This window comes from Desmodus rotundus, chromosome 2 (assembly GCF_022682495.2).
Source record: "Desmodus rotundus isolate HL8 chromosome 2, HLdesRot8A.1, whole genome shotgun sequence".
NCBI lineage: Eukaryota > Metazoa > Chordata > Mammalia > Chiroptera > Phyllostomidae > Desmodus > Desmodus rotundus.
The window spans coordinates 23,221,910-23,235,294 of NC_071388.1; the positions used below are offsets into that span (position 1 = coordinate 23,221,910).

At 41.5% G+C, this 13,385-nt stretch overlaps 1 protein-coding gene across 5 annotated transcripts in view; it reads right to left on the reverse strand.

Annotated features, from left to right (window-relative positions):
• Window positions 1-13,385, reverse strand: part of VEPH1 (ventricular zone expressed PH domain containing 1) — a 197,987-nt gene that overhangs the window by 164,779 nt on the left and 19,823 nt on the right. For all 5 annotated transcript variants that reach the window (XM_045197271.2, XM_045197268.2, XM_024560285.3 and 2 more), the window contains exons 3-4: window positions 12,218-12,433; window positions 2,052-2,226 (exon numbers count right to left, since the gene is read on the reverse strand). In XM_045197271.2, the coding sequence (XP_045053206.1) occupies window positions 2,052-2,226; window positions 12,218-12,433 (391 nt within the window). The remainder of the gene's footprint in view (window positions 1-2,051; window positions 2,227-12,217; window positions 12,434-13,385) is intronic.

Genomic DNA, 13,385 nt, shown 5'->3' on the forward strand with positions numbered 1-13,385 from the left:
TTTGGAAGGATATGTAGATGACACAAATTTCCAGGGCAAAAATCTTACTACTCAGAGATGGCAAGATCACTTCTGCTTTGAAGCTCAAAGTTCGATGTGCTCGTGGGATTGATTGTGAAGTTTTACAGACATATCTGTCTTATAAGCCTAAACCCTGAAATATGTAGCCCTAACCTTTTAGGTCAAATTGTCATTTATTTTATGGTAATTTTCATTGTGCCAGATTAAATAAGCCAAATCATTTGTTTATTTCAAATGCTTGCAGTGAATTAAGAAAGTGTATTTTGCATTTCAAAAGATTTCTTTGTCACTGAAAGTGCATTTCAAAAAAAAAAGTCCCAAATACATGACCTAAGTTCTTGGCAGCTACAAAGAGACATTTCTTTTTTTTTTTTTCATATATCAGTTACTTATGAGTCTAACTACCATGGATTTAAAATGTGTGGTGTGTATAAGTGTTTGTAATTCCTATAAAATTTATTCCAAATATGTAGCCAAAGTGGTGAAAAAAACATAATTGTTTTTCCAGACTTTTAGCAAATTTAATAAGTATAAAGTGAAATTAGCAATTCAATCCTGTAGCCAAGAAAATGATACTGACTAGTAATATTGATGACAAATCTTTCCAGGGGAGCACAGGGAGAGTGATAAACTTCTGCTGCTGTGGCTGGAGTTCAAACATATCTGGGTATCTGGCAGATGATTGGGGTGGCTGGTCAGTTGTCTGGGGGCTGGAGGTGGGGGGCTCTTCTTGGCAGTGCCTGGTACAATAAACAGAACCTCGGTCCTTGGCAGGCCGTAAGCATTTTGAGAACTGGAGGATGAATTTCTCGCTAGCCTGACGCGGGTCGGTAGTGGAGCCCAGGGACGAGGCAGTTTTAGAAAACACAGAAGTGTCTATGGACCACAAACTTGGTAACACAGTCTGGCGCCGAGAGCAAACAGCCCCGTTCTGGGGCCTCTCTACCAAAATGCAACACCACGGGGAAATCCAGGTGTTCTCCCCGACCCTGCCACATGGGATCAGCGGACTGAGGACTGCTGGCTCCTGATCTTCAAGTGGAGCAGCACAAAGGGCACGAGCGGGTAGTGTGGAATGGGGTCTGCTCCCGGGACCTCGGAGGCAGTCACAGCCACAAAGTTGGCTGGGCCCAGGGTGCCGGGGGGTGTGGGGAGGGGGCCACCACAGTGTGCCATGCTGGGAAGCCTGGACAGAACAGCAGCACCCGCGTGTGGACGGGTCTGGACACCTCAGGAAGACAGCGCATGCAGGGCTCCTGTGGGGATGCCAATAAGTCTGGGAGCACTTTACAGGGGGCTGATGTTCTACTCGAGCATGTGGGGAGGGGTATTAGTAAAATGTAGGCCCAGAGACTCGGTTTTATTGGTGAGCACCGCAAACCTTTCAGTGCATAGTAAATAATACTATATATTTTTCTCATCCCAAACCCCCAAAAACATGGTTCCTGATTTGAAACCAAAGGACAAAACCCAAGACAAAGAGAGTATTTTGAGTGGACTAACTTGTTTTCTTTCATGCAAATGTAAAACAGTTAACAGGGTAACTGTTCACTCCTGGTCTGAGTTTTTATGATAGTATTTAACACAATTACGAATCAGTCCCCAACATGTTCACATTTATGAAGTCTTTACACATTTTCCTGCTTTTGGAAACCAGAGGAAGAAGAGGTTTTCCATCAGCCACCAAGAGCAGAGGGACATTTTTCACTCAGTGCAGACGGACAGGCTCACCACAGTCAGTGCATGAACAAGGTGAGGAGAAGCACGGAAGACACAGTTCTCCAAACTGGGAGATGTAGAGTGAGAGGGAAGCTCACAACTTACCCAATGAGTCCAAATAAGTCATCTGCCCAGGGAAAAGACACAGACTCAACCAGCCCAAGTAACTTCACCTATGTTCACAAGTTAGCTACTCGTAAAGCAGAGAATCTAAGGAACCCCCCAATACTCTAGGTCCCACTTTCCACAAACTGAAAATACTTTGAAATGACTCCTACAACATTTCCCTGAACTCAGCCTTCACACCTTACCTTGGAGTATGCTCCTGACTATCACCTCCGTGTGATCAGCCAGAAGGTCTGCCTCGGTGATTGCAGCCAGGGACAGGTAGTTGGACATATTCCTGCAGAGTTCCTTGTTGCCTCTGTGGAGGAATTTCACTGCGATGGGGATGGCTAATGCCATCACTGGGGGCTGGTTGTAATTCTGGGGAAATGCGAGAAAACAACATATACTAAGTGGCTCATTATTCATTCATTTATTCACTCATCCAAAAAAATACTTCTTGAGCTAAGCTCTCAAAGTGCAGCTGTGAAAACAAAGGCTTCACCCTGTTTTCACTGTATTTGGGAACTCTTGTTCTTATCAGGGAGACTTAAAGGCAAACAGACAGTTGATAGCATAGGCTAATGAGGGCCATGAGAGGCAAAGTTCAGGGTACTAATGGAGCAAAGAAGGAGCACCTAATCCAGTCTTGCAGGGGGTGTCAAGAAAGACTTCATGGAGGAGGTGAGGATATCTTGGTTGTGACCTAGTGGATGAATAGCAGATGGCTGGGTGATGGCAAGAAAAAGAGTGGACAGAAGGAAAAGCACACGTGGAGGCGTAGAGGGGCGAGAGAGTTTATGCATTTGGGGAACTGAATCGTTCAGTATGGATGGAGTGTGATACATGTGGAAAAACTGGGGCGGGGAGGTAAGAGAAGGGGCTGGAGAGGTAAACAGGGGTGTAATTATGAAAGGTCTGGCATGGCATGCTAAGCAGTTTGGACTTGATGGTTAGGGTGATCAGAGTCACTGATGAGAAAAATAACATCAGATTTATACTTGAGAAAGCAACCCAAGGAATGTTGAAGAAATTGCTTTCTGGCTATCTGAAAAACTAAAGTGTCAGCTCATGAGATTCAGGAGAAAAAAATGAATGAACATAAGTAAAGGAATTTTGGACCCTAAAATAATTCCCTTCTTGATTTACTTTGTGACTGAACTTCAATATCTTATGTATAAAATAATGCTATCAGCATTTAAGTACCTTATTTGGGAATAATATTTGAAAAATACAAATTGTTTTCTTAAAAGTGAATGGTATGTTTTCAATACCTTCAACCTTTCTTTTTTAAAAAAAATATTTATTTTTAAAGGGGGGAAAGGGAAGGAGAAGGAGAGGGAGAGAAACATCAATCTGTGGTTGCCTCTCATGTACCCCCTACTGGGGACCTGGCCCACAACCGGGCATGTGCCCTGACTGGGAATCGAACCAGCAACCATTTGGTTCACAGGCCTGTGCTCAATCCATTGAGCTACACCAGCCAGGGACCATCAACTCCACCCCTGACTAAATATAAAGCAAAACTCGCATAGAGCACAGTGTGTTCAGGAAGCTGACATTTTATTACATTAGAAATAAAAAGTGGTTGTTTTTCTCTAACTGTAAAAAGTGCTTATATCTTTCCACTTTGAACTATCCCCTCTAATACCTCCCGCAATTCTGGGTTTTTGGTTGGTGTTCAGTCAATATTTGTTTAATTAAATAACTAATGGAAAACATAAATCTATTGTTACAGTTGTCACTGGGAACATAATGTGGTAGGAAAGGAGGAGAGGGTGGGGGATCCCACTGGCTCTTCTACCTCTCACTGGCATCATCCAGTGACAGCGATGGCCCAGTAAGAGTCCAACACCCTAGCGCCATTCGTTTTCAGGGCCAGTTGATGGGACAGGTGAGTTGTTACACACTCTTTAGCAGATTCCAACTTCCACAGCCATCATCTCAGGTACTTCTCATGAAAACGTTTCTGCTCTTGACTTTAAGGGTGGTTAAATGACTCAGACATTGACCAGAGAATCACATTTCCCTGGTCCAAATGATGGGTTCAAGGATGGGCAAGTTATCCAATTATAATTACAGAGCCGTGAAAGGGCTCTGTGAAAGAGATTCTGTTTTCTGATGGATTCAAAGCATTGAGAATGGAAGCTTGAGTAGCTGCCACCATCTCATGACCTCAGAAGGAGAGAATTTATTTGAGTTTCAAGGCAATATTGATCTATATGAGAGATAAGTTTAGAAAAACCGGGTCCGGGTGAGATCATCTGAGCCCCATGCATAAGGCCATGCCTTAGGCCAATTCTACCCCTAAATTGTTTTAAGTGAGCCAGTTAAGTGTCTAGTACTGAAGTTTTTATTTCCTCCCAGTCCCTACAAACAAAAACAGATAAACTCTGATAAACCCTTAATCCATTCCTGCAGTTTCACTCAAGTTCAGGACTCAACCTGACTTCTGAGCAGAGAAAATAGATATTCGACAACCTAATCTGACATCACACCATTAAGTCAGCCATATTGAAAGCTCTGACCCTATTTCTTGTGACAAATCATGCTTATATCGCAGTTTCACTTACTGGTTTCTGTCCTAACTTCTTAGAGTTCCTAACACTATAAAACTATCAAAAAGACATGGCCTACAGCCTTACTTCTCCAATACTAGGCTTTGCCTTTATCTTCCTTGGTGAATTTAACTGGGGCCTCATCAGACTAGACTATTACTGATATGATGAACTGTGAGGACTCCCCGAGAGGCTGGCTGCTCCCCTCCCCTCACTTCAGCTTTGGAAGTCTGAGCATGTGCTTGGTCAGCCACCCAGAATCCTTTGGATCCACTGAGGCTAACTTACACCAACAGATTTCCAAAAGGCTGGTGGACAATCAGTCATGCCAATCTACTCATCCAGTCAGGGTGTCTCCCAGGTCACACCTGGGTATCCCTTTCACAATATTAGGATATCAGGAACCAGGTTACTAACTAGAACCTCTACTCACAGGTGCAAGATCTGATCAGAGCAAAGAAGAATCCTGTGAGGTATTTCATCTGTGCCATGTGAAACCTAACCAAAATAACACTCTTGCACTATAACAAAATCACCGGCATTAGTGACCGGAACTTTATCAGATTCAGTCTCTACCCCCTAGGCAGAGCTGGATAAACGTGTCAAAATAATGACTCCACGGTGAGCATCATCTTTTTGTTGACTTACTCTGAGGGCACGTAGTCTTTAGGAAGGCCAATTCATGTGTCCATTTTCTCCATTATGATCATATTCTACCCCTGCTTCGTTGAGGTTCTATTCATATTACCTCACTTAGAACATTAGATGTTTTCCAACCCCCTCAATCCTACCTATACAATTTCTTGAGTTGTTTTTATAGACAGCCAATTTCTCCATTATGCGTAGACTTTTGTGAATTTAACTTTTAGATGACACATTTTTGTTCCTGTGATGGCAGGTCAAAATCCTCATTTTGAAAATAGAACACAATCAAACAATTCTTCTCAGAGCTCCTTAGAGCTTCCAATGAACTGCAGGCCCATGTTTATTTTATCTACTCTGAGTCTTTAGCCAAGAACAACTTGCCGCTAGAGAGGTACACAGCTTCCATTAGAGGTCTACGTCTTCAAGCACATTTACCTGTAACTTGCTAAGAAACCACAGGTAGTGGCATTGGGAAGGACACCTCAGGTGTTTCCAACTAACTGTGGACACAGGCAGGCACAGTGAAAGGTCAATGGAATTCAGTATTCCCAGCAACTAATGATTTTGCACTTCGGACTTGAACTAACACTTGCCAGTAAATGAAATAACAGGCTGTTGTAGCCAATTTGATCATATTCTTTTTCCACAGTTCTAGATGTTCTTGAGGAAAAAAAAGCAGGCAGTTATTAAAGTCTGTAAAGTATGGTTCCAAGGGAAACATATAAAATTCCCTAAAAATGTGTAATGTCATTATTGAAAAAAAACTTTAACACACTCAATTTTCCTGTTTTCCTCCCACAAAGGCCATCTAAACATCTCTTAAATGACAGGAGAAGTGAAACATTATGCAAAGAGCAAGCAGTTCATATAAACACTAAGGAATTGCGACCAAAGGCTCACACAATCTCTAAACAGTGTCTAGACAATTCCTTGTGTATCAAGAAGCCATGGGCACTGCTGACAGCAACAGGATGTGAGTAAGGGGCTGGGAGGCCAAGATAAGGTTGGACAGACGCGGGCCCTGGGACCTGATAGGTACTATACAACCTCCTTTGCTCTCAAGTGAAGCTAAAGGAGTTGCTAATGCAGTAGATCTCAGGCCCACACAACTGTTTTATCACTAGGATTCTTTGAATCATGGGAATGCTGATGGCACATGTGCCAAGAAAGGCCTATGAATACTCGTACAAATAAACCACATTAGCAGCAGCTGTTAACGCCAGAGTCTATGCTAGATCTTGCCCCGCAGTGCAGACGTGAGCATGTTGGTATGTGTATCATCTTACATACAACTCAGTGCCCAGTACTCAGGAAGCAAGTCCAGTGAAGCACAGGGTAGAAATAAAGACGTGTTCACGGGGACAGTTATAACTCTCCGGAGAAGCAAAACAAGAGGCCCTTGTTCTACAGATGCCAAGAATTATATTTCTTAACTAGATTAGCACCAATTTGAGCTTTTGGTGGAGATTTTCCTTTGAAAATGTACTTTGGGAACATTTCCCAGTGTTTTAAAATTGAAAAGAATAAAGCTAAGTGGAAGAGATATTTATCTGACGTGATAGCAACTAAAAAGCTCTTTGGCTCTCAGGCCTTGAATCCAACTAAGAGCTGTAAAAGAGTAGTCTTAAGAAATAGTAAACATCATTTATTAAAATAGTTATACAATGGTTATTCATCCAGCACCATCGATCAGATAATCAAACGAAATTTGAATTTACATATAAAATGCTTTGTTCTTAGTAGCATGGATATAGGTAAAGTCTATATGGCACACACCGTTCAGCTTTCCCAGTGTATTTTCTGATATGTAATAAGAGAGTGGGACTCAGGACCCTGGGGGTGTGCTACAGTCTCCTCCCATTTCACACCACAGCCTCATGTGGCATTAATTGAGGAACAAGTACTTTGGCCCACTCTGGGAGCAGGGTAGCTGTTGCGGAAACCAGGAAACAATCATGTCTCTTGAACTATTTGTTCATTCATCCATTCACTCATTCGCTCATCCAGTAAATATTATTTTGAGCACCTCCTGTGTGTCATTCACTCATTCTAGGTGCTGAGACTACATTAGTGAATAAAAAGAGCTTATATTTGGGGGGTGGGGAGATAGGCAATGAACAATGGCTGTAACACATAATTAAATTAATAGCCTCTTACCAAGTGCCGAGTGCTATTTGTGTCTTCAGTGGATGATGCCGATGATGACACCAATCCAAGTCAATACTCATGCAGCAATTTCTGTACCCTAAAGATTTTATGTCTGTTTTTAAAATGTCTATTTAATCCTGACAACAAACTTATGAGGCAGCTACTCTTGTCACTTGCATTTTACAAATCACAAAATGAAGGCACAAAAAGATTAATTTGCTCAAGATCGCTAAGCAAGTGAACGATAGAGCTGGGTTGCCTACTGAATAAACTCCTACACCCACACAAGCAGCAGTCCTGCCTCTAAGAGTTGCATTGGAAATGCTCTCAAAGCTGTCCAAGGTACTTTGCACACAGTGCTAATCAGGGGCAGATTTTGAATTCTCATGGAACATTAACTGGGGAAGAATAAATAAGAAAACTGAAGTATGGAATCAAAGAGAATGGTCAATGGGGTCCTTCTAAAGAAGAGATACAGGTACTTTCTGATTTTCCGACAGTAGATTTGGGGATTATTCCTATTCTTCCCTCCAGATAACCCCCTTGGGCAATCTTCCTCGTCATAGGGGTCCTCAGCAGTGTGAGCGGAGGTGAGAAAGAGATCAAACGCAGAGCCGAATTGACAACAGCTCGGCCAAGTGGTTTGGTTGGAGAAGAGGCTGAAGCTGCCCTAGAATTTCATTCTAGTCCCTCGCTGTGTCAATGCACCTTGAGGTGTCTTTTGATTTTTCTTTTTTAATCCTCTCCAGATTTGGATTTTTCCTGGACTGTAATGTGCTTTTGGAGGGCAGCTTCCCCTTCATAATTTTTCCAGGGGCAAAGCAATGGGCATTGGACAACTCTACACAAAAACCTGGTCAGAGGGAGCTGTGGTTTGAAATAGGCACTTCTGGATAGTGGCTCAACCACACAGGGTGATTGCTTTTGTAATAAAAGATGCTCTTCACGAGCAACGAGTTTGCTGTGCCCATTTTCCAATTGTCAGAATAGAGGTTTAGAGGGATAAAATGAATGATCTCTCATTTATATAAGCCAAATAGCGTCTGACTATAAGGCCCTCAAGCTCTGAAGCTCTTTGCTATTCCACCTCTCAGCATCTCCCAAGGCAATCAGAATGTGAAACTGGGAGGTGATCTGGTTCATTGTTTGTTTTCTAGATGACAGTTTGAGAGACTTGTCTAAGGACTCAGGATGGTTTGTAAAAGATGCTTCACCCAGCCCCGGCTGGTGTGGCTCAATTGATTGGAGTGTCCTCCTGTAAACCAAAGGGTTGCAAGTTCGATTCCTGGTCAGGGCATAAGCCTAGGCTGCGTGTTTCTTCCCATATTGATGTTTCTCTCCCTCTCTCTCTCCCTCACTTCCCCTCTCTTTAAAATCAGTCAAGTTTGTCCTCACCTTATCATCCATGGCAAGAGAAAGCAGCACTCAGAAGTGCACGCTGCATACCTGTACTGATTTTGTACTGAGGAATGTCTAGAGGGTGAATTCTGGGATTTTATATTATCCTAAGGTTAATTTAGGGACCAAGGAAAGAAAGGATTCAATACAGGAATTGGCAAAAGTAGGTTTACAGTCGTGAGTGTATGCAACATAGTTTATTCTTGTATTAAAATTTATTAATTATTGTGTTACTTATTTGTACAACTGTGAATCTACTTTTGCCCACCATGTACAATTACTCATTAAAAGAGGAATAGGAATGGTCCCTTAGGGTAGGTTGGAGTATAGGTTGAAAAAGGTAATTTTGGGGAAAATAAGACAAAGCTTTTTTGTGTGAATGAACATATTTATGTTTACAATGACAGTGAAGTGCCCAGAAAAAAAAATCGAGTGAAATGGGCAAGGGCGTGGAAAGAACTGATGGGGCCCTGGCCTGATGCTGGGGTTGCTTATCTGGAGAGAAGGGGTGGATAGAGAGGAAATCACGCTTTTTTTTTTTTGGCTGTTGTGCAAGCTAAAAATGCTAAGGATGGATTTTGACAGTTGATCTATACTGAAAAAATAGCATAGAACATGACTCATCTGGATTTATACATGATTCCCACAAGAACCCAAATTACAAGTAGGGTAAAATCACCTTTTCAGTATTTACTGCAAGCCACTAGTTCTCCTCAAAATTGGATGAAAGCTAAATGCTAGTGCTGGGACCACAGCCTTGCCTGTGGTTCTGGAGCTGACTTTCTGGGGTCACATCCTCAGGGGTGGCTAGGACAAATCGCTGACCCTTGCTGAAAGGCGAGTTTCCCTTTAGGGCTTCCTGCCTTCCACTATAAAACCTTCTGCCTCCCTGGAGGGCACACTAAGGACACCCTGTGCCCACAGGGTCTCTACAGGCTGGTGTTCCTTGTCCTTTTCAACCAAGAGGCCTATCCTTTTGCTCTTTTCTCAATCTCTTCCTAAAATATCAGTGCTTGTCCTCAGGACCTTATTCTCAACAATCTTACAAACTCATTCCCACTGAATCACTGAGTGCTTGACCAGCAGTAAGTTTAGCATTTTTATTTCTCAGAAGCATTTGCTGCTTTCTCTCCCACCCCACACCCAACTTTTGAGTAGGAGACATAACCCCTTACCTGGAATGAAATATCCCTTTGCATTAAGTTTAGGGCATTTGGAATGGTCAGCCTGTTTTTCTTATGTTGGTCTTATTTCACAAATCTGGACTTTTGCACAAGCTGTTTTGTTTTGTTTTTTTTCCTGTCTTGGAACATTCTCTCATTCCATCAGTGAAATTCCTAATTACTGTCCAAATGTGATCTCCATCCAGAACATCTTCCTGACTCTCTAGACCTGCACTACCACAGGAGCCACTACCCATGGGAAGCCCCTGAGCACCTGAGAGGTTGAGTACTCCAAAGTCAGACACGCTCAAACACACGCCAGATTTATAAGATTTAGTATGGGCTGGCCAAAAAGTTCATTTGTTTTTTTCGGTAAGATGGCTCTAATAGCACTTAGTTGTCTTTAACTTCACTTGAAACAGCTTTATTAGATTATACTGTGACAGCTGTCATATCAGCGTGCATTTCAAAAAAACATCAAAATTGGTGGATTTATGTGTAGTCATATTAATATTGAAGGTAGAAGATAATATACATTTTTAGCATATTATGCTTTTTTATTTCAAGAAAGGTAAAAATGCAACTGAAAAGCAAGAAAAGATTTGTATAGTATGTGGAGAAGGTGCTGTGACTGATCAAATGTGTCAAAAGTGGTTTGTGAAGTTTTGTGCTAGAGATTTCTGGCTGGATGATGCTCCATGGTTGAGTAGACCAGTTGAAGTTGATAGCAATCAAATCGAGATATTAACTGAGAACAATCAATTTTATACCATATGGGAGATAACTGACATATTCAAAATATTCAAAATATTCAATTCAAAATATTGGTGAAAATGAAAAATGTGTCTTTTATTTTATGGAAAAAGTCATATGAACATTTTGGTCAACCCAATATTAAAAAAAGTAAAATATCTCATTAATTTTAATGTTGATTACATGCTGAAATAATTATATTTTAGATATACTGAGTTAAGGAAAATATATTACCACAAATCAATTTCATGTGTTTCTTTGTACTTTTTAATGTTGCTACTGGAAAATTTCAAATGACATAGGTGGCTCGTGTTTGTGGCCTGCGCTCCATTTCTGCTGGGCAACACTGTTCTGGAGTCTAGAGCAATGATTTTGAGATTGTAATGGGAGCTACAGAGTACGGCTGATTTGTGAGTTGCTTTCTGAATGTCCCTGGAGTGGCACTTTGGAGTCAATAATCTGTTTCTGATGTATGTCACTAACATGTTCAAGATAATCAATGAAGAACAGATTTATTAGTTCTTTGTGGTTATATCCAAGCAGCATTAATCTCTCATTAATTTTATTGAAATCCCCATTTCTTCCCCTCCCATCCTTAAGCCTAGAGATAAAAAACAAAACAAAACAAAATTTAAAAAACAGTGTGATAGTGTGTAGGGTCTTTTGTTCAGCTGGCCAGTCCCTGGACTGAATATGAAGTATGCTCCAGTTACGCATAGACAACTGTGAGAAAAGAAATAAGAGAAGAAATGAAACTAATAGTACCTGCCACACACAGTGCTAGACATAGTCAGAATTCCCAGGACTGTGCCTAGTGGAACCACAATCCTGAGGGCTATTCATGTATGATGCGTTAGAGGTGGGCTGGGGGAAAAACTTTATGGTCAAATCAGAGTGGAAAATGTGGTCCTAAGCAGTTAGCCAGCTTTCTTTATTGGAGGACTTTCCAGAGACTTTAATATGCTACGAAGCCTGTGATAGCTCAAAAGGGAAATATTGAGTTCAGTGTTTACCAACTTATCTGATCACAGGATTCTCTTTGGAGAAACACCTGTCACCATCACTGGATGGTAAAATTTGCTGTAGACACCATTGCTTCATCTGCATTTTACAGGGAGGAAACTGTGGTTTAGGAAGTTAAGTGTCCTGCTCAACATTTCAATATCACATAATTGTGCTGTGGCTGAGCCAAAATTCCAAAATGATGTTTATGCCAGAGGAAAGAATTTAACATGATCAGAACTGGCAAATATTATTATGGAGAATTCACAATGCACATAGAGATACACTTAAAAATGACTGAGTTAATTCTCTCCACACATTCCAAGCTCATTGCCCCTCAGTTCAGACTCCACTCCCATTTTTAGTCTCCTTGGATGAAAGAGGTCTCCTTTTCTGTATTTTCCAATATTCCTCATTTAAATCTGGGCACACATTGCTTTATTGTTAGCTTTTCATATGTACATGTCTTATCTCTCCAAACAAGTTAGAGCTTGCTGTGGTTTTCCTTTGAACTCCTCATAGGGCATCTTGCATATAGTAAGTTTATTAATGACCAGCCTGTCTGGGTTAGCTATCGATGGTTTGTGGTATCTGTTTACAGCAGCCAAACACTACAGAAACACTGGCTCTTGGTTCAGAGACATCATGTGGTCACCGAAACAGCCAAGCCAGTATCAGAAAGCATGATGTTGAACACCGACATACCTGTAAAATGCAACTCATGATATCGGAGGCGATTTTTGCATGGGGGGTGTCTTCGTCTTTCCCAGAGGTTCTCAGGTTCTGTTCCAAGCAGGAGTCCCAGAGCGTCACGAGGGCCTTTGCATGCTTTTCAATGGACTCTGTCTCTCTGATGGCTGTTGTGATTCTGGTGATGCAGATTTCAACCACTGCCTGGTCATTGTTATTGGTTTGGTAATCCTATTTGGAAGACAACCTTCATGTTAAATAATACTCTGGAAAGTTATCCTTCAAAGGCCTGACAAAATACTGACTCATTTAGCAAACAGACATGCGACACCACGTGCTAAGAGGTGAGGTTGTAAAGCCCACTACGACACACCTTCTTTCAAGATGGGAAGCTTGTGGAAGGGGCAGAGTTGGAACCCTGCTCAGATGGGGCAGGTCCCTGTGTCACAGACACCCGGAGAGGGAGGAGCGAGAGTCCAAAGGAGCTCAATTATTCACTTGCAAGTGGATTTAGTCTTCAGGCTATTTCAGTTTCTAAGTCCATTATTTTCATTATTATTATTTTTTTTTGCTCTGACATTTCAGTAACTTTTGTGAAATGTTTCAAGTTACCTTTGAATTTCTCCTTATATGCTTTCTCTCTCTGTACACAATAGAACAGATCATTTCATCTTTTTTTTCCCAAACAACTACCAAATCCATTTTAACTTTCCCCAACTCAAATTTCCCTACATTCCTCTATTTTAATTCTTCCTCAAATCTTTATTGAGAGATGACGTGACCCTTCAAAACATCTAAATTGCTTTAATTTGGAAGTCGGTCTGACTGTGAACCGCATGTGGTGAGCTGGATCCTACACCAGCACCTGCCCTCAGATCAGAGGTGATGGGGCTCTCTACCCCACCAAGACCCAGCTCCAGCACTAGCAACCTTTTTATACTGTCACAACTAATGCTGCAGAAGCCATCTTACGCACGAAGCCCTCTCCACACTGTAGACTAATGTGAGCCTAGATTCTCCAAAAGTGGAAACTTCTGAGGCAAAGTACAGGGATATTTTTTAAGGTTCACAATACATTCTGCCTGACTATTTTCCAAAAAGCTCTTACTGATTTGTATTCGCATCAAATGGGTGAAAACATGCTCTGCCTATTGAACCTTTGCAAGAGGAAAGTATTTTTGTT